Raw genomic sequence first — 15,910 nt, 5'->3', positions numbered from 1 at the left:
ATAGGACCCGGAGGAGCACCTTCCTCAGGGGGCAGCTGAGAGCAGGGGGCGCTTTTGAGCAGATTGGGAGATGGGAGCCCTGGGAGCAGCACTCTGTACTTGGAGTAGAGCAGTGGTTCTCAGGGTGGCGGGGGTAACAGAAACCTCTCGAGGGCGGGTGAAAACCGACAGATATGGGAGGGCTGGGCTGGGCACTGCCTTTCTAGCATGTCTGCAGTGATGCCGTTCCTAGACCACTCCTGGAGACCCACTGAGCTAGACCGTCTTACCGGTACTAGCGCAGCCTAACAAGTTCGCACGCTCAGGGACGGCTGTGGCAGAATGGCGTGCGGAAGGCCTGTACCACAGGCATCTATCACCAACACCCCCGCAGTGCTTTGAAGCTTTTAAATATCACACGAGAAAAATAAGTCTGATCAACAATTCAGAAAAGAAAGTCCCCACACTTCTGTGGCTCCCGTTGTTCAAAAAGCCATGGGCACAATTCTGGGCTGTTCTCCTGGGGCAATGAAGCTGTCACCAGAGATTTCCATGGTCCCATGTGTGCAGCCAGACTGACCACAGCAGAATGGATAAATTCCCAATTCCCGAGTCTTTGGGAATGGGAGGGGCGGTGGGGGAGTGCTCTGATAACCCTTTTCTGTACATTCCCTCCTGGCCCCAGAGCCTAGTCCTCCATCACTGTAGCCAACATAGGCCTGCTTGCCCTGGGACCTTCCACTCTCTGACCTCCCAGCTCTCATCAGGCCAGCCCTGGATGCATGGGGACATCTCTCCATCAGGTCTAGATCATTTTTCAAAGTGAATTCAACCCACTGTTCACCCTCAACTTTAACTGGAACTTTATCAGGTAGGTAAAGACATATGTGACATAACAAATACATATTTGGTTCTGGCCCTGGTTCCTGGCCCAGAGCTTCTAAAACTCTTGTGATTCCTACTGATAGAGATGAGAGGAACAGCTTTCATTTGGTCTCAGGGCCTCGTTCCGGACTCAGGGATGCTAAAACCCTTGGCATTTCTTCTAAGTCCTAACAAGCCCCTTTCAGCCCCACCGAGTTGATGCCAGCCACCAGGGGAACGAGCCCTGAGAGCACTGCAACTTACCGCCCAACCCCAACCAACGCCCTGAAAGGGAAAGAGGAGGGCTGGAGATCGAGCTAGACACCCAAGGCCAACAATTTTATCACTGGTGGCTGTGTTACGGAACCTCCACAGAACCCTGAGCGAGGAATTTGGAGGGCTTCGGGTTGGCGAGCACAGGGAGCTGGTGGGGGGTGCGGTGCGCACCTGGAGATGGCCTGTGAGCTCTGTGCCCCTTCTCATACACCTTGCGTCTCTTCCGTTCGGTTGTTGCTGAGTTGTATCCTTTATAATCAACCAATAGTGACACATAAAATGCTCTCCTGAGTTCTGTGGGCTGTCCTGACATACGGTCAAACTTGGGGAGGGGGTTATGGGATCCCCCGATTTGTAGCCAAGGTAGACAGAAGTGTGGGTCATCTGGGGACCCACCCATCTGATTGGCATCTGAAGTGGTGGCCGTCTTGTGGGACCGAGCCCCTAACCAGTGGGGCCTGTGCTAACTCTAGGGAGCCAATACCTCGTTGGTGTTTCCTATGAGTACAGACTATAGCTGCGTGTGGTGAATACACATTTCCTTCACTTCCGAGAGGAAGAGACCCAAGGTGGCCTGGTGGGCTGACGGCTAGACTCGCAAACAGACTCCGGCATCCCTCTTCCTCAGGGGAGAGTTTGAGGCTCTCCTGTGCTGACAGTCTTACCTTCAGGCTATTGTAGGCTAGATCTGCATCCTGGTCCAAGTCGAGGTCATTCTTCGCTTGCTCCCCCTGCACAGATGAGGAGACAGCAGGTGAGCCCGGACCACATGCAGGATTCCGCAGGCGTGTTTCCACCCATGGTCCCCATGGGCTTGTTTGCACAAGTGCCGATACCCGCTGCCCCTGCCACCCAGCAGGACCACCTCCTTCCCACCTCTGAAACACAGCTTACAACTCCAGGCCACCAGGAAGCTCTCCACAGATGACCCCTCCACTGGCCCTCACCCCCTCCATGAATTTATTCAGGGGATCCTCATGTACACAAACATGTATACGCTGTGTTGTGGGTTGAATTATGTCCCCACAAAAGAGATGTTGAAGTCCTAACTCCTGGTCCCTGTGAACGTAACATAATTTAAAATGGGGTCGTTGCAGATCAAATCAAATCAAGATGAGGTCATTAGGATGGGCGCTAGAGTGTCCTCACAGGAAGAGAGATGGCACATGCATGAGCACACGCGCGCCGCACGCACACAGGGAAGAGTGCCGCGTGCAGAGGGAGGCAGAGACTGGAGTCCTACGGCACCAAGCCAAGGAACTGGAGCTGAGGAACACCCAGGGTTTCCAGCAACACCAAATGCTCAGAGAGAGAGGCATGGAACAGATTCTCCCCCAAGGCCTTTAAGACAGTATGGCTCTGCTGAAACCTTCATTTTGACTTCCGGCCTCCGGAAGCATGAGAGAAGAAATTTCTGTTGTTTTGAGCCATCCAGTTTGTGTGACTTCGCTCCAGCAGCGGAGGAAACCAGCACCATAACACGTATGTACTTACTAAGAAGGTTAATCAATAATTTTGTCCTTATTAATGAGATCCAGGAGTTACTTTGGGGTGTTTTGGGATGTGTGTGCACAGGTGTGTCCTGTTTTTCCAGCTGCTCCCTCCATGTCCCCTTCCAGGAAGGGGTCCAGCAGCTGGCCCCTACAGCGCTCAAAAGCTGCCTGACATTAAGCTCCGAAGGATGTGGACAGCGGCACCTGGAATGCTAGCCCATCAGGATTCAAGGAACCCAGGACTCCTATGGTTATTTGGCAGCTATTGGACTTGAACTGTCAATGAGAAGGGGCAGGAACACCCTCATAAAGGGGGTGCTCAGGGTGATTTCAAGCAGTGGGTGACGGTCCTTAAATAAGATGGGTTTTGGAGCTAAAACCTGACAGTGCTTCATTGGACTATCTGCACGTTAGCAGTCTTAGGTCCAGGCTAAGGCCACCACCAGCCATGCGTGGATCGGGTGTGCCCAGGCAGAGGGCCCAGGCAGAGTACGCTGGGGACGCTCCCCGATTCCGGGTTGCGGCGCTGACCACTGGGCTCCCTACCCACCCCCCCTGCAACCTGGGAAAGCTGCTGTCCAGGGTACCAATCTCCACCTCACCTCCCGCCTCAGCAGTGGTCTGGGTCTGTTCTTCACTGGCTGCCCCAGTGAGAGGCCTGCACTTGGCTTTCCATGGAGCGGGGATGTGACATGTGGCCATGGATCACTTTGGAGTGCGTTTGGTTCTGGGAACATGGAGATCGTCTGCAGTCTGGGGGGCTGCGTTAAGGTGGATTGGCAGTTATGTTTCTAAATGGGCAGCCTGTTGGGATCACCCTGGTGGCAAAGGTACTGTGCCAGGCCTGGGGAAAGGGAGCTGGAGGGACGGGAAGCCCAATACAGGGACAGCCTGGCTGTCACAGAGGCCCCCTCCTCACAGCAGGCTCTCACTCCCACGCTGACGGCACAGGCTATAGACGTCTCTGTCCCTCCTCCTCCACAGCATGGCCTCTCTTGAGAGCTGACACCCCTGGGCACGTCTCTCCAGGGGAAAGACCCAGTGGCTCAGGATCCCTCTTGCAACCGAAGGCAGATCCAAGAACATGATCTCTGCAAGTTCAGTTTCAGGGTGCTCTAGAGGGATTCCAGAACTTCCATCCCCTGCTCCACTCTTACCTTTATTACTAAACTGTCAAAAACAAGATCCTTCTCCTTAAAGGAAGACCCTTAATTTACATCCAGGGCTGGGTGGCAAGCCCAGGTTCTAATTCTTGTTCAGTGATTGCTTTCAAAGAAATGGATATCTTTTTTTTTTTTAATTTTGGTATCAAAGAAAAATCTTAAAGCCAAGATTTCAAAGTTACTCAGCATTTCTGTGGTGGGTGAAAGTCCGGGGATAGCTGGGTGGGCCGGGGACTTTGAGGTCAGGCACTATCTGGTGTCGTAGATGTGGCTTTTCATATATTTGACTTGTGTTGCCTGTCAGGGCGACTTCTCTTCTAATGGACCGAGTCATTGGTAAACCTAATCCTTTCACTCTCCATTAGGAAGCTGATCGACCTTAGAGACTCAAGTCCACCAACAAGATTCACCTCCCCACTCAGTGCTCAGAATACTCAAGAACATGCTAGTGATACAGACCAATGTCTGTATTACATCTGAAGAGAAAGGAAGCCAGGTGTTACCAAAAGGAGACAGGGTGCAGAGGTAGGAGTGGGGGCAGGGCTGAGATGCAGGAAGGGGGTCAAACCCCACAACGGGCAAATCAGGCCTAAGAACAGAGCACAGGCCTTTGACAAAGCCACCAGGAGGTCAGCTAACAATATGCCCTGTGTCAGAATCGCCTTCCACCCCATCAGAACTGGTCCTTCTACTTCCCAAGACACGTGCGGCTCCTCCCTCCGTACCACTGCTCACTTCCATAGGCTCTGTTCACTCCTACAGCACCAGTCCGTACCCAACCTTGCATGGGTTTGAGCGCTTTGGATGTTATTCTTTATTTTTCACCCATGTTATGCCTGGTCCTTCCAACCTGGATCACAAATTCCTCAATGGCTAGGGAGTTTTCTTACATTTTTTGTGTCCCCTCCTTTCATAAGCATTTTGAATACCTGCTATGAGCAGAGCACTGAGCACGGGCTGAGCGGGTCCCCGACAGAGAGGGGGCTACATCCGGGGACACTAAGGGTTCAGGCAATACCCTTTCAAGACCCAAGATACAGATGATCATCTGGGCTGAAGCCAGGGGGCAATCATGGGACAGCAGGGTGAGCGACTATAAACCTGGGCTTCCCCACCTGAGTGAGGCTAAACTCTAGTCCATGCCAGAATCCATGTAAGGGGTGATCACTCTTCTCTGCTAAAATTCAACTGTGGCTTATATTTATACTTGAGTCACACATTCCAGTCCTCTTGGCGAATAGTACCTCCCCCACCCCCCGCCCAGCCGCTTTGCCTCTGGAAATCCCTTGCCCTGGGGGTACTTGGGAGAGCCTCCTCCTGTCCACCTGGGGTGGTGTGGGGGCACCGGCAGGCAGAGAAACCTCAACAGGACACCAACAGGAGAAGCAGCTCTTCCCTGCTCCCCAACACCCGCAGGACCCCAGAGGTCACAGCCTGAGCCCCCCGGAGGACGCGGGGCCACCCTGCAGGCTTGCCGCCCCCGCACGCACCTGCACCTTCCTGCCGTCCTGCTGCTCTCTCTTCTCCAGCTGCACCTGCAGCTTCTTCCGCTCCTGCTCAAGCTCCCGCACTCTCTTCTGCAGCTTCAGGAAGACCGTCATATCCATGGCCGCCTTTTCCAGGCCAATGTCCTTCGGGGGAACACAGGGAGCCGGGAAAGAGGTTTCAATAGCACCAGTGCCTTAGGGGACATACAGCCTGCCTCTCTCTCAGCTGCCTGTCTTCTCTCTCCGCCCAGACATCAATCCACGCCCCAGAGGCAAAGCCAGTGCCAACCAACCATCAGTTCTCCTAGTAAAGTTGGCACTCCAGGCTCATTTTCTGTCTCGATAACATCTGAGTCTTGGCCATTTATATTCCTGTGAGAGCCACTTAAGATAACCACTCATACATTCCCAGAATAGATAAAGACACAGCTATTTTATTTGGAAGTTAAAAGAGCTCGCTTATGGAAACGGTCTCATACCAGAGAAACGGTAAAAAGCAGGCTTTAATGCTCCCTGACCAAGAACTGATGCAGTTACCAGTCCCTGCAAATGTGTTGTCTAAACTCCACTTGACGGCACCTTGAGACAGAACCAATGGTGCCCGGCCACCGGACCCGTTTCTTCCACAGACTGTGAAGCATCAGTTTCCCAGATTTCCCCCCTTTCGATTCAGGCCTGGCTTTGCCCCCTGGGTTCTGTTGTGTGCAGGTGTGTCTGCACGAGCATATCCATGTGGACTTTTAAAGTCCACGTGCCCACATGGGTGACAATAGAACTTGTTCAACATGCATGTTAGGAGTGCATGGAGCTCACTGCTCTGGCTCATCCCAAGAACCAGCCTCAGTCTCCCTGAAGAGTGAAGTCCACCGACGGAAGTGCTTATGTCTATGCAGAAAAGGCCACACGTACACCTGGGCGGCCCGTCTGGAGCTCAAGTGGCTGAAGCCTCCGGGACCCAGACTTAGGTGATCGCAATGATAAAACCAGGGGCCCCAGCAAGCGTGTGTTAGGCATTTGCCAGGCATTCATGGCCAGCAGCCTGCACGACAGACCACCTTCTTGTCCCAGGGGCTCCTTTTCCATCCTCCCCACCTTTCCTCTGTCATCCGCTGGCTCTCATCATAAGCATCACACATACCCGCAGTTATATTCCAAACTTCCCCTATCACCTGACTGTCACCTGACTCTGCACCCAACAAGCCCCGAGAGGGCAGGGGCCATCTCTGGCTCGGTGACTGCTCCTTCTCCAGGGCTCACCCGCAGTGCATGGCAACAAGACGTGCTCAGGGCACATTTGTGTTCGTGACTGTCTCTCCTCCAGCTCTCCCATGTGCTCTGTAAGGTCTCATCTGCTTGTGGATTCTCTTCTCTTCAAATGCCAGAGGAAAAACTGTGTCTATGCACCCTTGACAAAACCACACACAGGTTACCAAGGCCACTGAGTGGCACCATATTTAGGACAAAGATGTAGTCACTCAGCAAACATGTGTTTCCAAATAGTCCAAATAATTCTCTGAGTTTGATCCGCTTCTCGGTCAGAGAAAAAAAAAATTCTTGCATATGTATGGATATTCTGTATGTGCTGTGATACTAAATAGGGATGATCATCTCTATTTTAACGACTATGCTGTTCCTTCTTCTTTTTTTTTAATTTGAGAGAGAGAAAGGCGCACAAGGAGAGGGAGAGAGAGAGAGAGAGAACCTCAAGCAGACTCCACGCCTGGCACGGAGCCAGACACAGGGCTTGATCTCACAACGCTGAGATCATGACCCGAGCCGAAATCAGGAATCAGAGGCTTAACTGACTGAGCCCCCCAAGCGCCCCAAAGCTGTTCCTTCTTAAGCCAGCTGCTTTGCCTCTCTGCCATGGGTTCTCAGTTTTACAAGAGTGACAACCAGGGATGTACCTTCTTTCTTTCTTCCTGGATAGTGGGTAAGGTGAACAGTAATGTATCCCTTTGCACAGTAAATATTAACTCCAGGGTCCTGTAAGTGCACTGCAGGCCAAGTGATGCCTCCATCAGGAAGAAGCCCCAGCCAGCAGCAGCGAAGTCCCCATACAGCCGGTAAACCTCAAACTTTGCCCCCTCCCCCGCCCCTTCCCAGAGCAGCCGCTGTCCTGCCTTACTCACCTCCACCTGCTGAAGGGCATCCTCTGTGTCTCCGACCTCAGATGTGGAGATGGAGGGGTAATTAGAGTCAGACTCTAAGCTACTTTGGTTTGATGGGTTCCGCCTGTGGCCTGGGGTTTGCTGTTGAAGGAGAAAAATGGGAGAACTAATGTTAACAAGAACGGTTCCTTTTCAAAGGCCAGTAGATCCCAGAATTGGACTTTTGCCTTATTTGCCAACAAGAAGAGGTGTCCGTGTTTCTGGGAACAATGGCTAAATGGAGCTATTCCCACACAAACTTCACTGACGTCCATCTAGCCAACAAAATGACCGTGAGAAGGGAACCCCGTGGAAGGATGGAACTCCCTAATGAGTCTCCTCGTGACATCCAAATCCCTGACACTGGCCGATTTCTCTGAAGGTCCTGTGGAAACAACCCGTATCTCCTGGTCTTGCCCTGAAAGTGCAAACACACCGTCCTGCCATTGGTCCCCACTCCCCGCCCCGGAAAAGAATGTTACAGACCTGCCCCCAACTGGCTCATACTGCAACTTGTGCTCCCCCAATTTTATGAAAATAGTAAGCATATTAGAAATAGAGGTTACCATTTATACTGTTTATTTAAAAATACTTTTTCCCCCCTTGCATATGATTTGGCTTTGAGAGTAAAAACTGATCTTGGTCAGAAAATTCTGTATTTATATATGTTCCTATTTAGCTTCTCTTCCTGGTTTCTATGCAATTAACTTATCAATCTTGTCTGAAGATGCATTTCTGGAAGGAATGTTTACGTGAGGTAAAAAAGAATGATAAATCCTGAAATAGGACATTTCTGTCTACTGTGTTTCATCTAAGATTGGGAAAAACAATCAGACCCTGGGGGGTCTCTCTGCAGTACACGCCAGGGACGCAGAGGTCAGAACTCGCCCCCACACCGTCACTGTTCCAACTCAGGAATTCCCCAGGACGGGGAACAAGACAGCATACACCTTGGTGGGATTTTCCTTAGGCTCCTGAGAACTCGGTAAGACCACAAAGCTGGGAAAGGAGCCATCCCTGGGAACGATCACCCGGCCCCGTTACTTCCACGTATGACAACTCTAGGCAGGAGGGGGAAGGACAGAGGCAGCGTGGTGGCCGGACGGCAGCGCGGGGGCCAGACTGTGCAGGAATGGGGTGGAGTGCCAGGAGCGGGGCTGGCTCGGGCCGGGACGGCCCTCCTTGCCTTGATGACGCTCATCTCATCCCGGAGGTTGTCGTATCTCTGCTCCAGCCTCGAATATTCCTTCACGAGGTTCTGGTACCGAGAGCGCTCCTCCTCCAGCTCTCTCTTCATCAGATTCTCCTTGACAGAGTTTTGGGCAAATTCATCTGGAAAGCAAGCACACTAAGCTGCAGTTTGGCTTTCTGAAAGGATTCCTCTCACATGTATTGATTGACTCATGCTTTCTGATTCTTCTCTTTTTAAAAGGCTGACCATGATAAGCTCCTTTTATGGACCCCTGATGCCTTTATCCAGCAACCTCACCCACCACAGAGCAAAGGGTTCCTGCTTCTGGTGGTGTAAGTCTTCAGAAAAGGGGAGAGCCCACCCTGCTTTCGGGAAAGTGCGGGAGAAGCAGGCAGCCTACATGACATTCCTTCACTTAACACCAGCTTCTCTCCTGGGACAACTGTCCTGGCAGCTGCTAGCACTATCCCTGGGAGAACCCAGGCTTTGTTCCCCAGTTTTGTCCCCATTCCTGATCTTCCGTGTTCTTGAAGTGTAGGGAGACTGAAGGGAAGGCAAATAGATCACATAGATGGGCTTCCCCCCACCAAACTTATTATTTATAGCAGTAGAAAGAAATCATTTTAAAAGGGAAATTGAAGAGTTTAAGTTTTCAAGGAGATCTCAGGGTTTGAGTGGGGGACAGACCTAAGGATGGGAGAAGGTGGGTGACTTAAGGAACCCACTAAGCCAGGCAAGGACTGGGGTCTGCGGAAACCCACCGTTTCTCTTAGGCCAGACGGCACATGGGGGTCAATGGTGGTGTGAGGTTTGCTGGGATCAGACCCCTGATTTCTCTTGCAGCAACATTAACAGAAGAAATCACAACATGCATTATGGATGTTATAGTTAAAAACAGCAATAATGAGCTTTAGGTGCTCATTATGGGTCAAGCATCAAGCTAAGTGCTTCAGATGTCTGAGGTCTGTACTTTTATGTCCATTTTGCAGATGAAGATGGAGGACTTCAGTCATTAAGGGACTTGCTCAAAGTCAGGCAGTCACATATGGTAGTCATTCTTCAAGTGCAGGTCCCCTGGGCTCCAAAGCCCATGCACTACTTCGTCCATTATGTGCACGTCTCACTGCATTCAACCCTTGAATCATGAAGACCACTCTTCTTTCATATGCATTAAAGCCTTTTCTTCAGTGCACCGTCTTGACCGTGTCCTTGCTAGGAGTCTTCGGGGGAAAAATCAGTGTGGAAAAGAAATTGAACTCCGAAATGAAAAAATCAAGCACTTTGCACTTACCTTTTGCTTGGCACAGGATTTGGTTGTTAAGCTGCTCTTTCTCATCTTTTAAGAGAGCGTTTTCTTGCTCCAGGACTGCAACTTGCTGAAAGGGAGAGCAACAGGAGAAAATGTTTGCCCTGTGCAGTTGGGCAAAGGAAAGGCTCCTTTTGTGAGGTCTGAAGTTCATCTGGTATGTTTAAATGCTCTTTTTAAGAAAATCAAGTCGGCTGATATAAACGGCCAACAGACACATGAAAAAAATGCTCCATATCACTTGTCCTCAGGGAAATACAAAACAAAACCAAAATGAAATGCCACCCTACACCAGTTAGAATGGCTAAATTTATCAAGGCAGGAAACAACAAATGTTGGCAAGGATGTGGAGAAAGGGGAACCCTCCTACATTGTTGGTGGGAATGCAAGCTGGTGCAGCCACTCTGGAAACACTGTGGAAGTTCCTCAAGACGTTAAAAACAGAGCTACCCTATGTCCCAGCAATTGCACTACTGGGTATTTACCCCAAAGATACAGATGTAGTGAAAAGAAGGGGCACCTGCACCCCAATGTTCATAACAGCAATGTCCACAATAGCCAAACTGTGGAAGGAGCCAAGATGCCCTTCAACAGATGAATGGATAAAGATGTGGTCCATATATACAATGGAATATTACTCAGCCGTCAGAAAGGATGAATACCCACCATTTGCATCGACATGGATGGAACTGGAGGGGATTGTGCTAAGTGAAATAAGTCAAGCAGAGAAACACAGTTATCATATGGTCTCACTCATATGTAGACTATAAGGAATAGTGCAGAGGATCATAGGGGAAGGGAGGGAAACCTGAATGAGAAGCAATCAGAGAGGGAGACAAACCATGAAAGACTCTTGACTCTGGGAAACAAACTGAGGGTTACAGAGCGGGGAGATGGGTGGGGGGACACGGTAACTGGGTGATGGGCATGGAGGGCACGTGATGGGATGAACACTGGGTGTTATACGCAACTGATGAATTACTGAAGATTACATCTGAAACTGATGATGTACTATATGCTGGCTAATTGAATTTAAATGAAAAAGAAAAAAAGAAAATCAAGTCAGCCCCAAACGCTTTCATTTTTGAGGGGAAAAACAGACCGAAAGAAAAATCCCATTACAACAAGACAGATGAGCTCCCCACTCTTTATGGTCTTATGGTCTTCCAGGGCCCACAAAAACCTCATGAAAAGTCAGCACCATGCTCACGTGCCGTGTGCAGGAACTGACGGTAATAGGCTTTCACCTCCTGTGTTTGATGGCTTGTCTTGGTAAATTTTGAGCTCTCGAGTCTGAGTGTCAGGAGAGCCCAGAGCTCATCTCCGGCCTTCATCCCATTCGCCCTCGCCTGTCTCATGGGGCCGGCACACAGGCCGGGTGCTGCAGAAGGAAAGGGAGCTCTAGTGTTTAGCTTCTTCCTGAGACCCCCAAAGGAAGCATGAAGTGAATAGTATTGAAAATGGCACAGGAAGAAGATAATAAAGAAAAATCCTGGTCTGCTCATAGAATGAAGAATTAAAACCACGTGTAGCAAGATTTTAAAAAATGAAAATTTGCGGCTATTCAGGATCGGGGCAAATATTTGTATAGATTTAAAAATGGAACCATGCAGACATGTTCCAGGAGAACTAGAAATTATTAGTTGTCATCCAGGAGAAGGGGAAAGGGGTCCATCTCTTTGGTAACATGGGCGTTCAAGTGCAATGGCGCCACCTCCGCATTTTCTCTCAGGACACCCCAGGGGACCCACTTTGCAAAAGGGCACTGAGTTGTTTTCCCCACCAAGACTGCATCCCTGCCTTCATGACAGAGGCAAGGAGGTGAGCATTGCAGAAACTGGGAAGAGGAGGAGGAACACGTGTCCTTATTTCAGGCATCCAGACTTGAGTCCCACTTCCCCGGGGGTCCTCTGAATGACCGCCAAGTCAGCAGAAAAAAGACCCCTGTGATCACACCACCATCAAAGCACAGCAGGTCTGGCCAATGGCAAAGACCAGGAGCTTCTCAGTCACAGAGCACTCCCTCTCCACACCACAGCCCCCATCTGTGACATGGACATGGAAAGGGAATCCATAGAAATCCATGACATTAGACTTTATGGTGAAACACAGACTGCCTTTTGCATCCATGGTCAGGACAAACACGAGGATTCTTGCTCTTGACGAAACCAGTCAACATTGTACTAGAGATTCTAGACAGGCAACAGGAGAAGAAAAACAATTCAATGAGGAGAGAATAGTCTTCTCAACAAACGGCTAGGACAACTGGGTTTCCATACACAAAACAAAATTGGACTCCTACCTCACACTATATACAAAAACAAGCTGACATTGTATCAAAGACCTAAATGTAAGGACTAAAACTATAAAACTCCTGTCAGAGAACTTAGAAGCAAATTCCTGTGACCTGGGATTAGTCAATGGTTTCTTAATACAACACCAAATGCATAAGCAACCAAAGAAAAAAACATTTAAGTTGGACCTCATCCCAATTAGGAACGTCCATGCTTCAAAGGATACTATCAAAGGCAAAGGGAAACCCAAGAGAGTAGATATTTGTAAATTATTTATCTGAGGTGGGACTTGGACCTGCATATACAGAGTATTTAGAACTCAACAGAGAAAAAGAAATCCAATCAAAAAATGGGGGGAAAATTGAATAGATACTTTTTTATGCAGCCAATAAGCACATGACAAAAATGTTCAGCGTCATTAGGGAACTGCAAACCAAGGTTGCAATGATTCATCCCCTCACGTATACCACGATGTTAGGACAGTAAAAGAGAATTACAGGTGTTGGTGAGGATGTGGAGAAACCCGAATTCTCGTCTCCCCCCGAGGCAACAGGAACCAGTGCAGCGGCTTTGGAAGCTCCTCGAAAGTTGCATTTTAACTCTAGGAAGACCCACCATCCCATCCCTAGGTTTCCAGGAGAAAGGAAAACCCACGTCCACACAAGAACGTGAGCACTGGGGGCCGCAGGAGCACTACTCAAAGGGCCAAAGAGCGGAAACAGTTCAAATGTCCATCAATGAACCGATGAACAAACTATGGCGGGTCCCGGTGATGAAATACTATGTAGCAATAAAGAGAAATAAAGGGGCACCTGGGTGGCTTGGTCGTTAAGCGTCTGCTTTCGGCTCAGGTTGTGATCCTAGGGTCCTGGGATTAAGCCCCACAATCGCAGTCGGTCTCTCCTCTCTCCTGCTCCCCCTGCTTGTGTTCCCTCCTTCACTATCTCTGTGTCAAATTAATAAAATCTTTTAAAAAAAGAAATAAAGAGAAATAAAGTACTGGTCCATGCTATAACACAGATTAATCCTGAAAACATGATGCTCAGTGAACAAGGCCAGTCACAAAAGTCACGTATGGTATGATTCCATTTATATGCAATTTATATGAAATGTCCAGAACAGGCAGATCCATAGAGACAGAAGATGAGCGGTTGCTTAAGGTTGGAGTGGGGAGTGAAGGGGTGGAAGAGGGTGTGACTGTTAATGGATACAGAGGGTTTTTTGGGGGGGGGGATAAAAATATTCTAAAATTAGACTCTGCAATAGTTGTAAAACTATTTTAAAAATACTGAATTGTACACTTTAAATGGGTAAACTATGGGTTATGAATTATATTCAATAAAGCCGCTAAAAATTGTTCCACAAATAAGCCAATCCACTGAGCACAGTACCCTGTGATCAGCATGACAGGAGATGAAAAGAGGAGTATCAGACAGGCTCTGAGCTTCTCCACAGACAGCTCCAAGACTGGTGAGTGATGCAATGAATGACCTCGTTCCCTGGTTCAAGTCCTCACCCCTGCCATGTTTGGTACATTTCATGATCTACTGGTGGTGGCGGGGGGTAGAGGGAGGGGTTAGGACTCCTCCCAGCCTGTGTAGAAAGATATCCTTGGCACAACACCATGTTCACTGTAGCTGAGCCTAGAGGGTGACCTCCAGGGATCGTTGTCTAGGAGATAGGTCCCTGATGGACGCACCTGCATCCCCGTCAGAGAAACACCTCTCAGACTCTGCCAGAGCCCTGTGGCAGTAAAAGCAAGAAAGGAGGTCCCAGGGATTATGGCTAAAGGGCAGAAATCTTCCCGATGTCTGAATTTCAACTATTTATGAGTAAATGCTACCCTCACTTCCCCCTAGCTTTGAAGTTCAGCTTAAGGAGCTGGGAGGTGAGGTAAGAGGACAGCTTTGCCCCCCTCCTCCCCCGCAATGCTCAGCATGGTGTGGGAAGGGTCAGGAGAGAATTTCAACAAGGCTGGAGTCCAGGAGTGGGGTCCCCTGCCCTCCCACCTCTGTGGGGGCTCGGAAGGCAGCAACTGTCTCAGATGCGTCTGTTACTCTGGGGGGATGGACGGATCCGCAGACGGCTGGCCATCGATGGCTGCAGAGAGACAACTGCAGATACACAGCATCTTTGGAGGCTTACAAAAAGCTCTAAGTACTTACTTCATCGACAGTCTTTTTACACAATCCAGAGCCTTCCAATTTCAGAGTTTTCAAGGTCCTTCAACAGGTGGCTCAAAACTATGTTCCAGGAAACTGTCCCTTCTCTGCCACACAGTGTTGCTGCTTTTTATCCTCTCTTGGTTCAGAAGGACTCGGTTTCTAGCACGAGCTCTTCTGCGGATGCAGGGCTCCGAGCTCCAGGAACAAGGCTCTGCCCAGTGCGAGTCACCCTGACCCCGCTCTGGGTGTCTCACAGAGCCCACGTCCGCCAGCCAGAGTATGAGCCCTTTTGTGGAGAGTCAGCGAGACGGGTGTGCTCTGCTGCTCCCCCCACCCCAGGATTTCCAACGAGAAAAGCCTGGTAAAAAGACTGATGCATGTAACTAATAGCACCACACTCTTCTTCTGAGCAAGTTACTGCCTATTATAATGAACACAGCTGATGTGTGTGTCTGCGGACACTGCAGCCTCCTCTGCCAGGGAGGGCTGGCTCCAGAAGCAGCGGCTCCAAGCACCCGTCAGACACTTCCTGACATGACTCTCCGCGCCAGGAGCTGGGGAGGCAAAGAGAGCAACGCTCCGGGTAACCGCCTTCTGAGAGCGTGTCCCTCGGCAGGAGCAAGGGACAGGTGTGCAGCAGCAGAAAACCAGGAAGGTCCGTGGCAGACTTCTGTCCGTGGGGTTTCTGAGCCTTGGCACCATGAACATGTTAGGCTAGAGAATCTTTGTTGTTGGCAAGGAGTGCTGTCCTGTGAGACACTCCGTGGCGTACTGGCCTCTACCCACCAGGTCCCGGTGACTCTGCGGCTCCCCTGCCCTCAAGCCAGCTGTGACCGCCGAAAGGTCTCCGGACATTGCCGAAGGTTCCTTGTGGGCAAGGAACCACGGCTACGAGGGGATTTAGGATGAACGGAGGCCCCAGGAGTTCCCCCAGGAGGAGCGGGTTGTCTCAATCAGACACGTGGGATTTGCAGGCAGCCGAGGGAGCTCTAGGTGGAAAGAGGATGTGGGGCAGAGGGATGGTAGCCATGGTTTGGGAGCGGAACGGCGCTGCGGTGCTAATGTGTGGTTTGGACGGGGGTGGGTACCTGAGAAAGGACGAGGCTGGGTGGGGAGCAGAAGTGAGAATTGGAGAATGCTTCACTCCCTTTGTCCTCGGGATAAACTCAACTCCTCCACACACCTCCCTAAAATGGGCCGAGCAGGGCCCAGCTTCTCCTGGTTCTGGTGTCCACCCGAGTGTGTCCCTATTCCCCCTGCTGAGTTCTCTTCCCCAGCCTTCCTGCGGGGGTTTCTCTTCCTGGTCTAGCTCTGGACCGTGGTTCATTCTTCCAGGAAGGCCTCCTATCCTGCAGGTGTGGGGCGAGCCCCCCAGCTCCATGCTCAGCTTACAGGGCCTGCCTGTCCCTCCGGAGACCCAGCCAGACTGTTTTGTAGCCTCACCCACCTGCTCAGCCTGGGCCCACGTGGCATGTCACACCCAACGCGCCCGAGCCCTCGAGGAGCCCTGCACCTCCAGTCAAGGGGCCTGTGCTTTTCTC

The 15,910-nt window shown here is 50.5% G+C and overlaps 1 protein-coding gene across 1 annotated transcript in view; it reads right to left on the bottom strand.

Annotated features, from left to right (window-relative positions):
- Positions 1-15,910, bottom strand: part of MYO5B (myosin VB) — a gene marked incomplete at its 5' end in the record, with an annotated part of 248,587 nt that overhangs the window by 34,918 nt on the left and 197,759 nt on the right. Inside the window, 5 exons of the mRNA XM_080821604.1 lie at positions 1,785-1,850; positions 5,266-5,406; positions 7,395-7,514; positions 8,599-8,744; positions 9,896-9,980. Coding sequence (XP_080677730.1) covers positions 1,785-1,850; positions 5,266-5,406; positions 7,395-7,514; positions 8,599-8,744; positions 9,896-9,980 — 558 coding nt within the window. The remainder of the gene's footprint in view (positions 1-1,784; positions 1,851-5,265; positions 5,407-7,394; positions 7,515-8,598; positions 8,745-9,895; positions 9,981-15,910) is intronic.

This window comes from Martes martes (assembly GCF_963455335.1).
Source record: "Martes martes genome assembly, chromosome: 13".
NCBI lineage: Eukaryota > Metazoa > Chordata > Mammalia > Carnivora > Mustelidae > Martes > Martes martes.
The sequence above is the reverse complement of the archived record's forward strand: the minus strand, read 5'-3'. Positions and strand labels throughout refer to the sequence as shown.